General features: G+C 41.2%; 1 protein-coding gene across 1 annotated transcript in view; it reads right to left on the reverse strand.

Moving 5' to 3' along the window:
* The window catches only part of DOCK2 (dedicator of cytokinesis 2), a 2,133,690-nt gene that overhangs the window by 41,191 nt on the left and 2,075,216 nt on the right, over positions 1–17,283 (reverse strand). The window contains exons 44-46 of the mRNA XM_069199340.1: positions 10,668–10,754; positions 7,554–7,730; positions 3,790–3,873 (exon numbers count right to left, since the gene is read on the reverse strand). Coding sequence (XP_069055441.1) covers positions 3,790–3,873; positions 7,554–7,730; positions 10,668–10,754 — 348 coding nt within the window. The remainder of the gene's footprint in view (positions 1–3,789; positions 3,874–7,553; positions 7,731–10,667; positions 10,755–17,283) is intronic.

Consider the following 17,283-nt stretch of genomic DNA (forward strand, 5'->3'; position numbering starts at 1 on the left):
TGTATGTTACACTGGAAACATTGAAATCTGTTTTCTTATATCAATCAAGTTCACCCTGTTCTGCAGGTCCGACACCAATCTCCATTTCAGTACATCTGCTTTTCAATACATCCTCTGTCACCCTTGGCAAAACATTGTGTTTTCCAGGTCCTGCAATTATATTATCAGACATATTTGTGCCTTTGTAGCCGTGACTGCCCAATACAACACTATCTCTGCAATACGTAATATGATTTGGAAAACCTCTGTCATCCGATGTAACATGATGAAACATGCCAATTTCTTCATAATGAAATGTGTGGCACCAAAAACGTGTCCAAGTCTGATTTGGCTGTTGAAGATCTTAGTAACTGAACTCATGTCCTTTTTTGTATTACCAGTAACCAGTGGTGTCAGATCTCCACTCCAATATGAGCATGCAATTAACCCCTTCGCAGCCTAGGACGTAACGGTTACGTCCTTGGCTGCAGCGCTGAGGCCCAAAGGACATAACCGTAATGCTGGGTGGAAGGAAATTTGTGGCTCCTCTCAGATTTCAGAACTTTCTGTCACCGAAATGAGAGGAAAAAGTGTTTTTTTGGCCAAATTTTGAGGTTTGCAAAGGAATCTGGGTAACAGAACCTGGTCAGAGCCCCACAAGTCACCCCATCTTGGATTCCCCTAGGTGTCTAGTTTTCAAAACTGCAGAGGTTTGCTAGGTTTTCCTATGTGCCGGCTGAGCTAGAGGCCAAAATCCACAGCAAGTCACCTTGCAAAAAACAGCTCTGTTTTCTTTGTGAAAATGTGATGTTTCCATTTTGTGATTCCTGTCACGGGCGCTAGGCCTACCCATGCAAGTGAGGTACCATTTTTATCAGGAGACTTGGGGGAACACCAAATAGCAAAACAAGTGTTATTGCCCCTTGTCTTTTTCTACATTTTCTCCTTCCAAATGTAAGACAGTGTGTAAGAAAGACGTCTATTTGATAAATGCCCTGTAATTCACATGCTAGTATGGTCACCCCAGAATTCAGAGATGTGCAATTAACCACTGCTTCTCAACACCTTATCTTGTGGCCATTTTTGAAATACAAAGGATTTCTTGAAACCTATTTTTTACTTTTTATATTTCAGCAAATGAATTGCTGTATGCCCAGTATAGAATGAAAACCCATTGCAAGGCGCAGCTCATTTATTGGCTCTGGGTACCTAGGGTTCTTAATGAACCTACAAGCCCTATATATCCCCCCAACCAGAAGAGTCCAGCTGACGTAACGGTATATTGCTTTAAAAAATCTGACATCGCAAGAAAAAGTTACAGAGCAAAATGTGGAGAAAAATGGCTGTTTTTTTCACCTCAAGTTCAATATTCTTTTATTTCAGTTGTTATTTTCTGTAGGAAACAATTGTAAGATCTACACAAATGACCCCTTGCTGAATTCCGAATCTTGTCTACGTTTCATAAATGTTTAGTTTTCTGGGATCCAGCATTGGTTTCTGACCCATTTCTGTCACTAACTGGAAGGAGGCTGAAAGCAGAAAAAATAGTAAAAATGGGGTATGTCCCAGTAAAATGTCAAAATTGTGTTGAAAAATTGGGTTTTCTAATTTACCTCTGCCTGTTCCTGAAAGCTGGGAAGATGGTGATTTTACCACCGCAAACCCTTTGTTGATACCATTTTCAGGGAAAAAAATGCAAGCCTTCTTCTGCAGCCCTTTTTTCCCATTTTATTTTTTTAAATTACATTTTCGCTGTATTTTGGCCAATGTCTTGGTCTCTTTCAGGGGAACCCACAAAGTCTTGATACCTCTAGAATCCCTAGGATGTTGGAAAAAAAGGACGCAAATTTGGCATAAGTAGCTTATGTGAACAAAAAGTTATGAGGGCCCAAGCGTGAACTGCCCCAATTAGCCAAAAAAAGGCTCGGCACAGATGGAAAAAGCCTGGCAGCGAAGGGGTTAAAGCATATCCAATACTGAATTTAAAATACAGATATCTGTTAAGGTGCATGATTTCAAAAGATGAAGATGGGGCATATGTGGTAGGTATATACAATAGAACAAGTTTTTATATTAGACGGTGATATAGACTCATTTCGTTAGTCACAATAATAGCAATCACCTAGTGGGTTTTCTTGTCCTTCTGTTTGACACCACAAAAGTAAGGGTGCTTTTCTTCTGAGAACAAGTAATTCATAATCACAGGAAATGTGCTTTGAAAAATCATTTTAAAATGTTGGATCTTCTATAGGGATGAGGAATGGTAAGAACCATATGAAAAATATTAAGGGGTACGTACTGGAAAACATGTGTCATGAACTCCTTTTTTAGAGGACAAGGAAAAGCTGTGGCTGTGAATATATTGTCAAAATCTTTGAACTTACATAATATTAGAGAAGGTGGTTCTTTAATCCATCCCTTTATAGAAACCTATGAAGTTAATGGTTTGATAGTACTATCCAATGAAGACCAAGAATGGTTTCTGCATGTCAAGAAGGTCATTAAAATGATTAAAGCACATTTTTGGAGATGATATTTAATACTTCATGGAGCTCCCACCTGCCCTTAACAGGGCTGGAAGTATAAGACATCCTTTAATGGCACCAGGCTTTACCATTAAAGGTCAGTATGCTTCAGGATTTAGTAGTAAACATCCCTTTTGCCATGCATTTCAGCTAGTCAAAGCCTTGTTCACAACTTAAGCACCATTACAATTCATTACAGATATACAAAGTTATCCCCACCACCTATATCATTGGCATAAATGGTAGTCTGGCTCAGGAGGCAAATAGCATAGATTTTTCAGTGTTGCACATATGAGCATGTTACAGACAAGACAGGAGTGAAATCCATACTGGACAATTCTATTACACGTTGAACAGATATTTTTAGCACTTAAGGCACATTGTATCTCTCTTGACTAACGATATTCTAATATAAAGCACTTCAGTAGAAACCCCAGTAGGGCACATTGATCCGATCATTACATAATCCAATTTAATGGATGAACAAAAGTGCCATGATATGGTAGTACGTATATGAAATAAAATGTAATGTAATACTTATTTCTGTATATCTATATTGACAATGCAGCTGTAGATAATGTTCTGCAGTTGATATATTTGCTGGTCGATATTTGTCACCTTGGTATTCTGACATACACTCTTCAATGAAGTGAGAAGTCCACAGTATTTTGGCAACACACAAGTAGCGGGTCTCTTCAATACTAATAGCATCCTTTTGACTCAATCAATTACAAACACAGAGTCATTTTTTATTTATTCATTGCAAGTTATGAATGATATAAAAAAAGTCAATGAATAAGGCCACTGATGGACAAGTTGAACAATACAAAATGCAAAGTGGCAGGGCCTTTTCAGAAACAAACAAATGTTGAGAAAAATCATCCATCCTGAAAAACAAGATTGTGACACTGCATCCACACAGCATCCAAAAACAAAAGATGTTATAATTGGAAATTGAGAAATCAGGTACTCAGGTACTCATGGTGGTAGGATGATATGAAGTGTATTCTTCTGTTTAAAAATGTACTCCATTTTCAACCACACCATCTAACCTCCAGTGAGCCCTTTCCTAGAATCCGGTGAGTTAAAGATTGAAAAACCTAAACTTCACCTCAGAAGTGAAAAAGACACTGCAGCCACTAATATTTGCTGTTCAGCAATGCCACGACAGAGGATTCAATCAACACAATTTGTGTGAAATATAAGCTGACAATGAAAGAACTGGAAAATGAGAACAAACAAGGTGGTCATATATGAAATATATAGATCTAAATTGTTATGTTACCTGCCAAGCAATAAGGTCCTTAAGTCTGTTCAGCCTATCATGGTCTTCTGGATGTTCCTTTGTATATTCAGCTGTAAAGAAAGCCTACGGAGAAATGAAGCAATATAGTTCAGTCTTCCATTCATTAATTTACTATAAAATCTTTTAGCATTCAAAGCAAAAAGTTGTATAAGCATTTATGACATAATCATGATAGTTGTTTGATGGTGCTTGGCATCATTAGAGGGAAAAGGAGCTGGTTCAGGATTTGGACTGGGAGGGTATTTTTAATTACCAAAATATTAGGTGCAGAATTACATGTGTAGAAATAACATGCAGGCCTGAAAATGAGGGAGAAATTAATTGATTTTTCATTACTGTGCTTCCTTAGCGGTTGAAAAAGCACAAAGCAACAATATCTGTAGGCTTTAGTTGAAGAATACACCATCAAGCACTTATTTTACTTATTTGTCATTGTTGATTTCGGTCATCAATGTATTATGAATAACTGTTGATTCTGTTAGAAAAACTAAACAATAGTTCTCTGTAGAAAAAAAAAATCTTTGAACCTTCACAGGTTCATAAGTTCATTAAATGAATAAAATGTTTAGTTTGAAATAACAAAATCTGTTTCTTTATGAGAAAGGTGGATAGAAAAGGCATATGGAAAAGGAACTCTGATGTGCAGCTATGCGTGACAATGACCATCAATGTTTTCTCTTCCATTCTCTACAACTATGTGAACCAGCATCCAGTAGATAGTTTAGTTGCAGCATTAGAACATGATGAACAAGATGTTTCACAGCCTCTTTGTTTAGATAGATTAGTCAACGGAAGCTGTTCTGTTCCAAGGAAGGCATCAAAAAGTGATTAGCTGAACCCTTGGCAGTTATGATACTGAAGTATTATAAAATGTGTAATCCTAGGGTAGAGAGGAGCTCTGAGAGATTCTTTTTAGGTCCATAGATGGTTTTCAGCCTTCTGACTAGACATCTCACAGACACTCTGTGAGATACTTCTCAGACTCACTTTAAGATCCTTCAAACTTGACACTTAAATTCCTTCTTGGACTCTTTGTCTGCAACTTAATTTGCTTTGGAAACCTTTTTGAGTTTCTTAATGTTTTCACATCTTAGATTTATGAGCTGCTTCTGGGTGCTGATTGATTATTTTCCTTTACAAAACCATTCTTTAGATTAGACTAGGGAATGCTTTTATATGGTACGAGCTATATGCATTGTTCTGTTTATTAGTGATTTTATTGATCTTTGATTATTTGTTGTCAATAAAGATGAGATACTAAAGACCGATAATAAAAGTCCTAACCCTTCTTCCAACTCTCATCATTGACTCTAAGAATGAAATGTCATTGATAATTTGAGAATATTTTATGTTTTTGATTTTCAGCTCTTCACTCCTTACTGACCTCATAGCTTCAGTTCCTAGGGTCCAGCAGTAAGTGAAGATTTTAAACGAGACAGAATTCACAAATTAAGGGCCTCATTATGAGTTCAGCGCACTGGATAATTTGTCTGCCGAACTTATGACGGGGAGGTTGCTGCCAGACCGGCTACTTCCCGTCAGGTCCTTAACAACTTTCCCACTGGGCTGATGGGCGGAAACCAAGGTTTTCACCCATCAGCCCCGTGGGAAAGTGGCGGCAGCATTGTCGCCAGCTCGTAATAAATACATCAGCAATGCTGCCACCACATGCTGCACCAGCACCCTCGCAATGCTCACTGTCTTCAAAGCTGGCAATGAGCATTGCAAGGGTGCTGGCCAGGGGGAATCCTGCACTGCCCACGCCATGTGCATGGGAAGTGCAGGTGCCTCCCTGTGGCACCCTGCTCCTGTTTTGCGCCATGAAAAGGCTGGCAGAGAACCAGGTCATAATCAGCAGGGCGGCGTTGCATGCAGTACCGCCCTGGCGGATTCCCACCCCCGCCACTGACAGCCCGTCGGACTTACTGATCCTGGTGGAGACGGTGGAACCCTGGCGGTCTGATCGCCAGGGTCATATTGTGGCAGTCGGACCGCCACAGCAGCGGCGTTCCTGACTGCCACAGCGAGGCTAGAGGACTCAAGACCTCCAACCTCGTACTCAGGTTCTATGTATTTCAAGTCTCTCTGCTAACAGGTCAATGACTGCTGAACCCTTGATAACTTTTGATATTATGCTAGTATGAATCACAATTGCTCAAATTCTATGAATTGGAATTGTTCCTTACAAGTAGATTCAGGGTGGGGCTTGGGGAAAAAATAGGCCCTCAAACTAAAATAAAAGTGCCCACAATTAGTGAATTAGAAAGCTAAAATAGTGCCCTGTATTTGCAGATTGGGGTAGTTTTAAACCTGTAAGGACAAACTGTATAATTATTTTGCAAGGTATGGACAACTACATGAAACAGACCTTGCTACAGGCAATGCTTGTTTTAATATCAGGGAGACTAACTGTATAATTTCGCCCAGCAGACCACTAAACAGAGCCCACACACTGTCATACCAGCATGTCGGGCACTGCCTGATTGCCCTATAGGCCAGTGCAACCTTGAGTAGGTCTAAAGAAAGAAGTACCTTGTCATGTGTTATTGGGAAATGTAATGTATTTGTTATTGTATCAGCCTGAAAACACTCATATAGATCAGTGATGAGGGTCCTGATGGAGGTATTTTGCCTCCATCTCCTTACCATATGAAGGTCCCTGAAGCCAATGTGATTAATGTTTGTCAAGTAATTTAGGTTAATGTGCTAAAGAGCGCCACAAAAGTAGTTGTTTAAAGTAGAATGGACATTTAAAGGCACAAAACATTTCTGCACCCATTATTACTGATTTTTCATAGTTCAGTTTTCCATTTTACCATCAGGTTACACTTGGTAGTATTTTACCAACAGGTCATTCATGGTGGCAAAACTGAGTTCTTCATCCAGCCCTGCAAATTAGTGCTTAGCTCATAGTAGGGGCAACTTCAAACCATACATTTTACTGTTGGTATTTATGAGCATGTCCAATACCTGGTCACAAGTGATGATCGAAGAAGAACTGTCTTACAAGTGAAACCTTTATGTTTAACATTTAAAATAAATGTAAACATTATAGCAACTAAAAGCAATTGTTTTGTATCAGGTACATTTTCTTTACAAGCTTAAGGCCCATATTTATACTTTTTTTGCGCCGCATTTGCGCCGCTTTTTGATGCAAAAATGGCACAACCTTACAAAATACAATTTTATTTTGTTAGTTTGCGCCGTTTTTGCGCCAAAAAGCGTGGCAAATGCAGAGCTAAAAAAGTATAAATATGGGCTTAAGTCTTTAAAGTGGCTAGGTATAAACAAACAATATCTTCATGATAGCCTATTCTTTTATTTTTAAGTGGGTCTTGTCCTATTCATGCAAAGGATATATTTGAATTATTCATGAAGGTTAATGCTACTTTCTCATGTCAAATAATATTCATAAATGCTAAAATATTAAAAAGTTAAAAATAATCAAAACATTTGGAACAAGGCACATAGAGAGTAGTTTGCCATTAATTTGGTGCCATCTTACTATTGCTGTTTCAGATGATTTTTTGCCAGGAACGTGGAAGTACTACACTGAAAAGATTTTTAAAAATACAATCTCAGAATATGAAGACAACCCCACATTGTGAAGTATTTAACACCAACCACATTAAGTTAGAAATGTGTTTTGTAAGAAATAAACTGGACCTAAAGTTGCAAGCATACCTTTCATTGTTAATTAAATAAATGTAGAGCACTGTGGATGAAGCACTCTTCTGTCTCACCTTTTCATACTTGGCAAATCCTCCCATGACAGCTGGATCAACTATTCCATTTAGAAGCATGGAAAGAGGGTTTATAGGCAGATTGTCGTCTCCTTGGTATTGGTTAATAAGCATTAAAATCTTCTCATTAGTGATTGACATTGTTTCAATGGCGTTTTCTAAAGGACTCATGGTTGTCTACAAAGATACAGATATTGTAAAATGTTAATTTTACACTTTTACCTATTAGAACACAAATTAATAACACACTGTAATTCATTAATTTTACTAGTCAGACATTTATATAGCATTTCTCTTGGTAACTTTAATCATGTTCAACCTTCCAAACAGTGTTTACTCTTTCAGCTATGCTTTATCATAGTTTTATCTTAAAAATGTCTACTACAAACAATAGTCACATTTCCCCTTGATGTGGTTAATAACTCTTTGGAGTTGTTAATGCATACACAAGCAAAAAAATAGGAGCATGTTCCTAGGTGTAGAGGGGCGGCTGTAGAATACATAAATCATCTTAGATCTCTTCAGTCCTGGAATCTGCTTCAATTTAAGTGGACTTGAAAGAAAAAAAGAGAACCAGTAAGGAAAACAATCTGGGCCTCTGTCAAGTAGACAAGTAATAATTTGGAGGCCATAGGAAGCTTATATTATATTTTAATATATAGCTTTTATATTATCATTCCCGTAAACACTTTTGAAATGAAAAGCCTAGAGCCATCATGAGTAAGAGTCAGCTGGACATAGACCGAACATAGCAGTGGGTGAGAGGCAGTGAATGCAGCAGCAATAGTATAGGCTAGTGACACTTTTAGTGTCATGATTTTGGGTGTCAGAGTTTTCATACCTGTGTGAGGGCACCCATTTGTCATTAACAGGAATAGATCCCACCCTTTCCCCATTCGTCACGCAGTAGGAGTGGATGCAAGCACGTGTGATTTAGTTCCTTGTATTTGGTAACAGTAAGTTATAATCTTGTGTTATTTTTATTGTACTGAGACTGCCTGTCACCCTAACCTTCCCCATGTGACACCCCGGGCCCTGGCTGCAGGTTGCTGACTCCTTTAGAAGTGGAGCTCCTGTATTTGTTCCTTATGAACCTGTTCCAAAAGATGAGCAGGGTTCTTGTTCGTTTGTGATATTGATCCAAATTTCCAAGTCAAGTGCAAGGGGAGAACTATGTGCTTACACTAAAGGCAGTTATCTGCTGTCTGATGTTAAAACTGGCCCTATTGTCATGTCCTTAACATAAATGCCACAAACATGGATTGATATGTGAACAATGAATGTTAAAATGTGGTTAATGTGTGTCAGCCATTTAGTTTCTCTTATTTCACATGTTTTACTTAATGTTGCATTCCCCAAGAGAGTTAGCTGTTTTTTCATGCTGTGTTGCTGTGCATTGTATTATTCTTGCATAATGCATACTTTGTCTTGTGCCAGGTGTTTATGAGGGGCTTTGATTGAGAGCGCTGGTGCTGAGGATGAAGACAAAGCAAAGTGCCTGACAGTGGGTTGGTCTCTCTGCAGAGCACACAGAACAATGGTCATGTATTCAAGTTGCAAATGAAATTCAATGCAAATGTGTGTCAAGGGGTGTGTAGAGGTCAAATATTAGGAAAAGGCATAAGCAAAATGCAATAAAGTGCTTAAATGTGAATGAGTGCAGTATATGTTTGGGGTGGTAAAATGAGGGATATATGAGGGAGTGCATTAAGCGGAGAGGGAGAAGAGGGTGCTGAAGAGGAAAGAGAGGAGGTTGAAAATGTGTGGATGGATGAGATGTGAAGAGAAAAAGGGCATACATATCTAACATAAAGCACACATAACTGAAGGCCATACTCCTTCCATAGGCCTCAATAACACGTAATTCACAGTCTCACAATTTCAGAATTGAAACTTTTCCAATGTTAATTATTTAAAACTAATCGTTGTTTTTACGCAATTATCTTAAACAGCTATCAAACATTGACAAAGCCAATAGTTCTGACAGGTTTTAGGCTTATGTCAGTTGTTGTGTTATATTTGTGGATGCAAAAACATCTTAGAGAGAAACCAAAATACAGGCCATGTGGCACACTATGGGAATGACATAAATGTATTTTTAGAGAGCCCCCACTTTTTTCATCCCACCTAAAAATCGGTCTGTACATATTTCTGTATGATTTATTGCAGCCGCAGCTGTGGGTGCTTCCTGATGGCCGGTGAGAGCATTTTCTTCCAAAGGTGATGCTGCATACTGGGCAAGCACACACTTTAAAGGGCCTAAAATTGTTGTGCTGTACAATTTGCACATTAAAGCAACTTTTGAACGTATTACTGTAGTAAGATATGGGTCATTTTTTAATGTCTTTAGTATTTTAAGACTATACGTTCCCACTTCTTTATAAACCCTGCTTTCTCACTAAATTCATTTGCTTTCAAACGCAGCATTTGTCAATCTTTTTTCAATTTTTTCTTGGGAGAAGGACTCACCTTGGACCAGAAGTTTGTCCATTAAGCTTGCTCACTTCACTCGCTACATAAAAGTCATACCAAACTTTTACGCCCCACCACGTTCAAATGTCACCACCTGCCTCTCAGACTGCCCTTTATGAGAGACAGCAGAATACTGGAGACTTTCAGTGTTCCAGTAGGGGAGAGACAGTGTACAAAATGCCAAACCATCAAAACAATCCATTTCTAACCCTAGAAGAGACAACATTTAATACACAAAGGATACAGAGAACAACACACATTAAAGTTGATGCCAATTCCTGAACACCCTGTTGGGTTTATGCCTTTGAGGTAAGTTCACCCAGTAGATCATAGGAGGAAATTCAAATTTACATGCCCCGAGAAAAAATCTTCATGATAGTGGCACTGAAACAACAGATCTTATTGCTTTTGAGAAAGCTGTTTTTTAGTGACAAATCCTTGTGCACAGTTATAGCATTGGCAAATCGAGTTGCTCCCAGAAACTGAATTTATTTGAGCAGAGTTGTGAAAGAACATTTTTCTCTGCACTCAAAGTCTAAGAACAGCCATGTCACATATCAGTCCAAAAGCTAAAATAAACTATGAATGGGTAAATGCCATACTCATACAGGCTATATTGTACATTATATCATAAGTACATACATGGCACACAGAGGTCACTTCAAACCAAGGCAGGATTCCTGGAAGTTTATATGCTGTGACAAAAGTTGTTCTCTCAATCCACATGGACTGTAAAATAAACACAGAAATGACAAAGTCAAACATTTTTTGGTGGTAAAAGATTTTTAAAGTAGTCTCAAAATGTAATTCTGAAGTATATTATGTTAGTTGCATTTCCTTAAACAGGGTTAGGGAGAATATGTAAGGCAGCTAACACCATTTGCAATAAACAAAAAAGCTAAAAGAGATTAGAATTGCTTAAAATTGCTTAAACTATTTCAAACAAATTACACACCTGGTACCTTTAAGATCGAGAACAGTAGTGCTGATGTTCTTTCACCATATTGCTGCTGCTCAAAATAAAAGGGCTTCTTTCTTTAAAGTCAAAAATACATTGAGGGAAACAGAGCTGCATCTTCATTAATATTTCCTGCTAAATTTAAAGTAATGTATAAAGGTGCGCACCTCGGGGCAGGTTTACACGAAGGACCGGCAGAAGACTAAATAATTCTTCTGTGGTTTGAGGCTTGCGCGTTCCTATGATGTCTATCCTACACTATGGGATGGGTGACTGATTGACCAAATCGACGTTGACGAAAAGTCCTCATGCAGTAAGTGACCTCCCAGCACTTATAAATACACAATTAAATAGGAGAAGTAGTTTTAGGGTGCTGATGAAGCGTCATTGGATCATTTTTATGACCGTGAAGACGCGAAACATGTTGACCAGAATACGTTAGGACTAGGTACACTGACTTTTTCCTTTGTACGGAGTGTAGTGGGACATTATCCCCCGTATCTCACTCCCTTTATTTTTTTATCTTGACTTGAACCTTTCTTGATTTATTAAAATTATGATGCTTGAGGTTCAAAGCCAATTATAACCCACTTATCTCTCCTTTTGTTTTCTCACAGTCAGTATCTATTTCAGACCCCACTTTGCAACACAAAATTTCGGTAGAGTACCACCACCGATTTCGGGGTGGCCCGCCAGTCATTGCAGCACCGGTCTGACGAGGAGATAGCCCAGTGATGCAACTTGGCATCCTAATGGATGGTTGAGGGCTCTCCTGAAATTACTGACTCTATCCACCCTGTACATATATTTTTTTATATATATATATATGTTTATATATATATATATTGGAACAGTGTACTCCTTTTTTTATACGTTCAGGTCTTGGGAGACCGTACACTGGACCAGAACTCTCCCAGTCCCTCTTTTTTGTTTCATAAATGTAAAGTAATGTCTGATGGTACATCCCTGTTTTTTAATGAACTATCTGAAGCGTGGGGTTGGCTTGAATCATACAAAAATGAGACAGGTTCTTCTCTCCTAGAAGAAGAAAAAACGTTGTAAGAGGGTTGGAGACCAAACAGATAACAGATGAATAAAGATAAGGTGGCCACAGTGATTGTGCATCAGCAATAGGACACCAAGGAAATTCAGATGTGGAAAGCAGTTAAACGTCAGATCAGTGGGCATCTGATTTACAATTGGAGGCTGTAATTGAAAATGGAAGGGGACTGCTCCAATACCTAAAGGTGTGGGGAGTTTGGAAAACAGGTGGGGGCATCTTCAGGTGGAATAAATCATTGTACGACGGAACCACACATGTCATTACCATGCATGCCTTTACAATGCGGTCGTTACAAAGCATGTGTCTTTATCATGTTTGTATGCCTTTACCACACAAACTTTCACAACAAATATGCCTGTACCACGCATGCCTTTACAAAAAAATGTAAGTATTTTAAAGGTAAGTATAAACTATATATATTTTGAAACAATGGTAGTGCACCACCATCAATAATATAGAATATCCAGTCCTTCAATTTGGTATTATGCAAATCTTCTTTTTATTCATTTTTTCTTTTCTTTTTCTTATTCGAAAATAACACAAATCCACAACAGCAACAGCCAACATGTTTCGTCCTTTCAAATAGGACTTCTTCAGGGCTACACAATTGGCCTCAACCGGTGTTTTGCCAGATTTTTGCATTTTGACATTGCTGTATTGCCCTAACTTGGAGGAACAAGAAATGTTTACTTTGGAGATATGAGTGATGTTGGAACAATGATTAGATTAATCAAAGTTGAGGCCAATTGTGTAGCCCTGAAGCAGTCCTATTTGAAAGGATGAAACGCGTTGGCTGCTGCTGTTGTGAATTTGTGTTATTTTCTGATAAAGCATAATCTATGTTTTGTCCACCATAAGGATACAGGAAATGTCTGGATAATCCCTGAGAGAACCTCAGTGTAGATATCTTAGGACAACTTTAGCAACACAAAAGGATGATGGACAGAGTGCTAAACAATGCTAACACTCACCCCCCATAATAGATCTGGGTTTAATCCATTGTTCTTTTGTTCAGCATGCCACCCCAGGTTGGACCCAGCCATAAGCAAATCAGTCTTGACCCTGTTCCTCATGGGAACAGCCCAGCCCGAACTGCCAAGCCAGGTCCTCCCTGGACCGGAAACAAGCATCCTGGGACCGGTTTCAGGGAATCACCCTTCATCAGCCAAGCTAGCTTGAATCCAATAGCACAGTGAGCACAGGACCCACATCTGGGCATACCCTTCCTACTTAGGGCAACTTTAGCAACACAAAAGGATGACGGACGGAGTGCTGAACAATGCAAAAACTCACGCCCAGTATCAGATCCGGGTCTAATCCATCTTTCTTTTGCTCACCATGCCACCCCACATTGGACCCAGTCATATGCAAATCAGTCTTGACCCTGTTCCTCATGGGAACAGTCACGCCCGATCTGCGAAGCCAGGTCCTCCCTGGACCGGAAACAAGCATCCTGGGACTGATTTCAGGGTATCACCCTTCATCAGCCAGGCTAGCTTGAATCCAGTGGCACAGTGAGCACGGGATCCACATCTGGGCATAGTGTTCCCACTGAGGGCAACTTTAGCAACACAAAAGGCTGATGGACGGAGTGCTGAGCAATGCAAACACTCACCCCTAGTCACAGATCTGGGTTGAATCCATCTTTCTTTTGCTCACCATGCCACCCCACATTGGACCCAGCCATATGCAAATCAGTCTTAACCCTGTTCCTCATAGGAACAGTCCAGCCCAAACTGCCAAGCTAGGTCCTCCCTGGAATGTAAACAAGCATACTGGAACCGATTTCAGGGTATCACCCTTCATCAGCCAGGCTAGCTTGAACCCAGTGGCACAGTGAGCACGGGACCCACGTCTGAGCATACCCTTCCCACTTAGGACAACTTTAGCAACACAAAAGAATGATGGACGGAGTGGTGAACAATTCAAACACTCACCACAGTCACAGATCTGGGTTTAATACATTGTTCTTTTGCTCAGCATTCCACCACAGGTTGGACCCAGCCATAAGTAAATCAGTCTTGACCATATTCCTCATGGGAACAGTCGAGCCCAAACTGCCAAGCCAGGTCCTCCCTGGACCGGAAACAAGCATCCTGGGACCGGTTTCAGGGTATCACCCTTCATCAGCCAGCCTAGCTTGAATCCAGTGGCACAGTGAGCACAGGACCCACATCTGGGCATACCCTTCCTACTTAGGGCAACTTTAGCAACCCAAAAGGATGATGGACGGAGTGCTGAACAATGCAAACACTCACCCCCAGTCGCAGATCTGGGTTTAATCCATCATTCTTTTGCTAACCATGCCACCCCAGTTTGGACCCAGCCAAATGCAAATCAGTCTTGACCCTGTTCCTCATGGGAACAGTCCAGCCCGAACTGCCATGCCAGGTCCTCCCTGGACCGGAAACAAGCATCCTGGGACCAGTATCAGGGTATCACCCTTCATCAGCCAGGCTAGATTGAATCCAGTGGCACAGTGAGCACAGGACCCATGTCTGGGCATACCCTTCCCACTTAGGGCAACTTTAGCAACACAAAAGGCTGATGGATGGAGTGCTGAACAATGCAAACACTTACCCCCAGTCACAGATCTGGGTTTAATCCATTGTTCTTTTGTTCACCATGCCACCCCAGTTTGGACCCAGCCATATGCAAATCAGTCTGGACCCTGTTCCTCATGGGAACAGTCCAGCCTGAACTGCCAAGCCAGGTCCTCCCTGGACCGGAAACAAGCATCCTGGGACTGCTGTTTATCAGCCAGGCTAGCTTGAATCCAGTGGCACAGTGAGCACGGGACCCACGTATGGGCATACCCTTCCCACTTAGGGCAACTTTTTCAACCCAAAGGGATGACATCTTAGGACCCATTCTTAATTCATGGGATATGCCCAAACATGCATTTGTGGTTATAGATAGTTACTCTAAATGACCATAATTTGAAGTTTCTGAAAGCTTTGAAGCCAATTTTGTTTTTGAAGAAAGTATTTTTGCGTGAAGGTATGCCTAAATCAATTTTAAGTGATAATGGGCCACAATTCATAGCAAGGACATTTGTTAATTTTCTTGCTAAGAATGGGGTTGAAGGTAAACGGACACCTAACTACCATCCAGCAGGGAATGGAGTTGTGGAGAGGTTCAATAAAGTCATGATGGGAAGTGTGCAAGCTGCCATCAATGCAGGTAAAGACTGGGAGAATGAGTTGGTTAAAACCTTATGGGTTTATAGAATTACACCCACAGTGACTGTGTATAGTCCCTTCCATATTCTGAGAGGAAGAGAACTTTCGACAAAAGATAATAAGGCATGGATGAACTTGAAGTTGTGTAGAAGATGGTCTCTTTCATTAGTAAGGATGAATTTACAGGAAATGCAAGCATCGTACAAAGAATACTATGATAAAAACATGGGGTGAAGAATGTGTATCTAAAAGTAGGTGACTGGGTAAGAGTAAACTAGGGTGTAAGGTAAGAAAAGGTGATAGTACATTTTCAAACCATTACAAATAAAGGAAGTATATGCGAGATCAGCATTGTTGGTTGATGAGAACATATGGCATTTCAGCAGAATGTCAAGATGCACCTACATTTTAAATTGGGAACATGATAAGACAAACTGTGTCCTAAATCATGAGTGGATATTGGATTAAACATTCCTGTTCCCCAAATAAACCTCAACTTACAGATCCTGTGTTGGAACGATTACTACAGTAGCAAAGCTCTATCTCTGTTCCCTGCACACATACCTGTGTGTAGGAAACAGAGATAAAAAGACCACTTTTTGACAGCGGGACTTGTTTGACAGGCCCGCTGTCAAAAAGCGGACTGTGCTTGCTGTGACTTGGCTTCAGCTTCAAAGCTGCAGCTAAGCCACAGCAAACAGCTATGTCCCAGGGTTCGGCAACCAAGGACATAGCAGGAGCCAGCCCTGGGGGTTGGCAGTCCCCAGGGTCATCAGTGACTCCATAAGGGGACATGTGTGGCCCCCCTCCAATGTGATGTGATGGGATGTGGTGGTCCCAAGAACCTAGGGGTCCAAAACGGACCCCATCATTTATTGCTCCGGGGAGGTGGTGATCCCCGGGGCTGCAGGAGGGGGGTGGTGCGTGGCCTCCTCACACAGAGCATCATAAATGCCCTGTGCGAGGTGGTGATGCCCAGGGCATCAGGGGGCAGCACAGCCCACTAACACTTAATATTTACAAAGCCCCAGGGAGGTGGAGGTCCCAAGGGCACGGGGGACCACTTGGCACCTGCGTACAAGAGATAAATACCCCTGGGGGTGGTGGTCCCCGGGGCTGCAGGGAAGCCATATGCCCCCCGTATTTACTTTCATTAATGCCCCGGGAGGTTGTGGTCCTTGTGGCGGGGAGGCCCCCCTCACTGAAATAATTGCCCGGAACTTGGCCCACCAGGGGGCTTGATAAGGATGAAGCATGGGAGCCTACCCTTCATTTTTTTTTATGTTTGCTGGATCTGAAGGTTAGGTGCAAAGTTACTAAGTGTGAGGGCACCCTTGCACTAGCAAAGGTGCCCCCACATAGTTCAGGGCCATTTCCCTGGACTTTGTGAGTGTGGGGATGCCAGTACATGCGTGCACTACATATAGGTCAATACCTATATGTAGCTTCACAATGGTAACTCCAAATATGGCCATGTAACATGTCTAAGATCATGGAATTCCAAATTTGGTATTGGGGAGCCAATTCCATGCATCCTGGGGGCTCCACCATGGACCCCCAGTACTGCCAACCCAGCTCTCTGAGGCTTGCACTGCAGCTACAGCTGCTGCCACCTCACAGACAGGGTTCTTCCCTCCTGGGGTCTGGGCAGCCCAGACCCAGGAAGGCAGAACAAAGCATTTCCTGTGAGAGCAGGGTGTTACAACCTCTCCCTTTGGAAATAAGTGTTACAAGCTGGGAAGGGGTAGCCTCCCCAAGCCTCTGGAAATGCTTCGAAGGGCACAAATGGTGCCCTCCTTGCATAAACCAGTCTACACCATTGCAGGGACTGCTTCTCCACTGCTCTGCCGGGAAACTGGACAAAGAAAAGGGGAGTGACCACTTCCCTGTCCATCACCACCCCAGGGGTGGTGCCCAGAGCTCCTCCAGTGTGTCCCAGACTTCAGCCATCTTGCTTTGCAAGGTGTGGGGGCACTCTGGAAGGCTCTGAGTGACCAGTGCCAGCAGGTGACATCAGAGACCCCTCCTGATAGGCCCATGCCTGATAAGGTAGCC

Source organism: Pleurodeles waltl, chromosome 7 (genome assembly GCF_031143425.1).
Source record: "Pleurodeles waltl isolate 20211129_DDA chromosome 7, aPleWal1.hap1.20221129, whole genome shotgun sequence".
Taxonomy (NCBI): Eukaryota; Metazoa; Chordata; class Amphibia; order Caudata; family Salamandridae; genus Pleurodeles; species Pleurodeles waltl.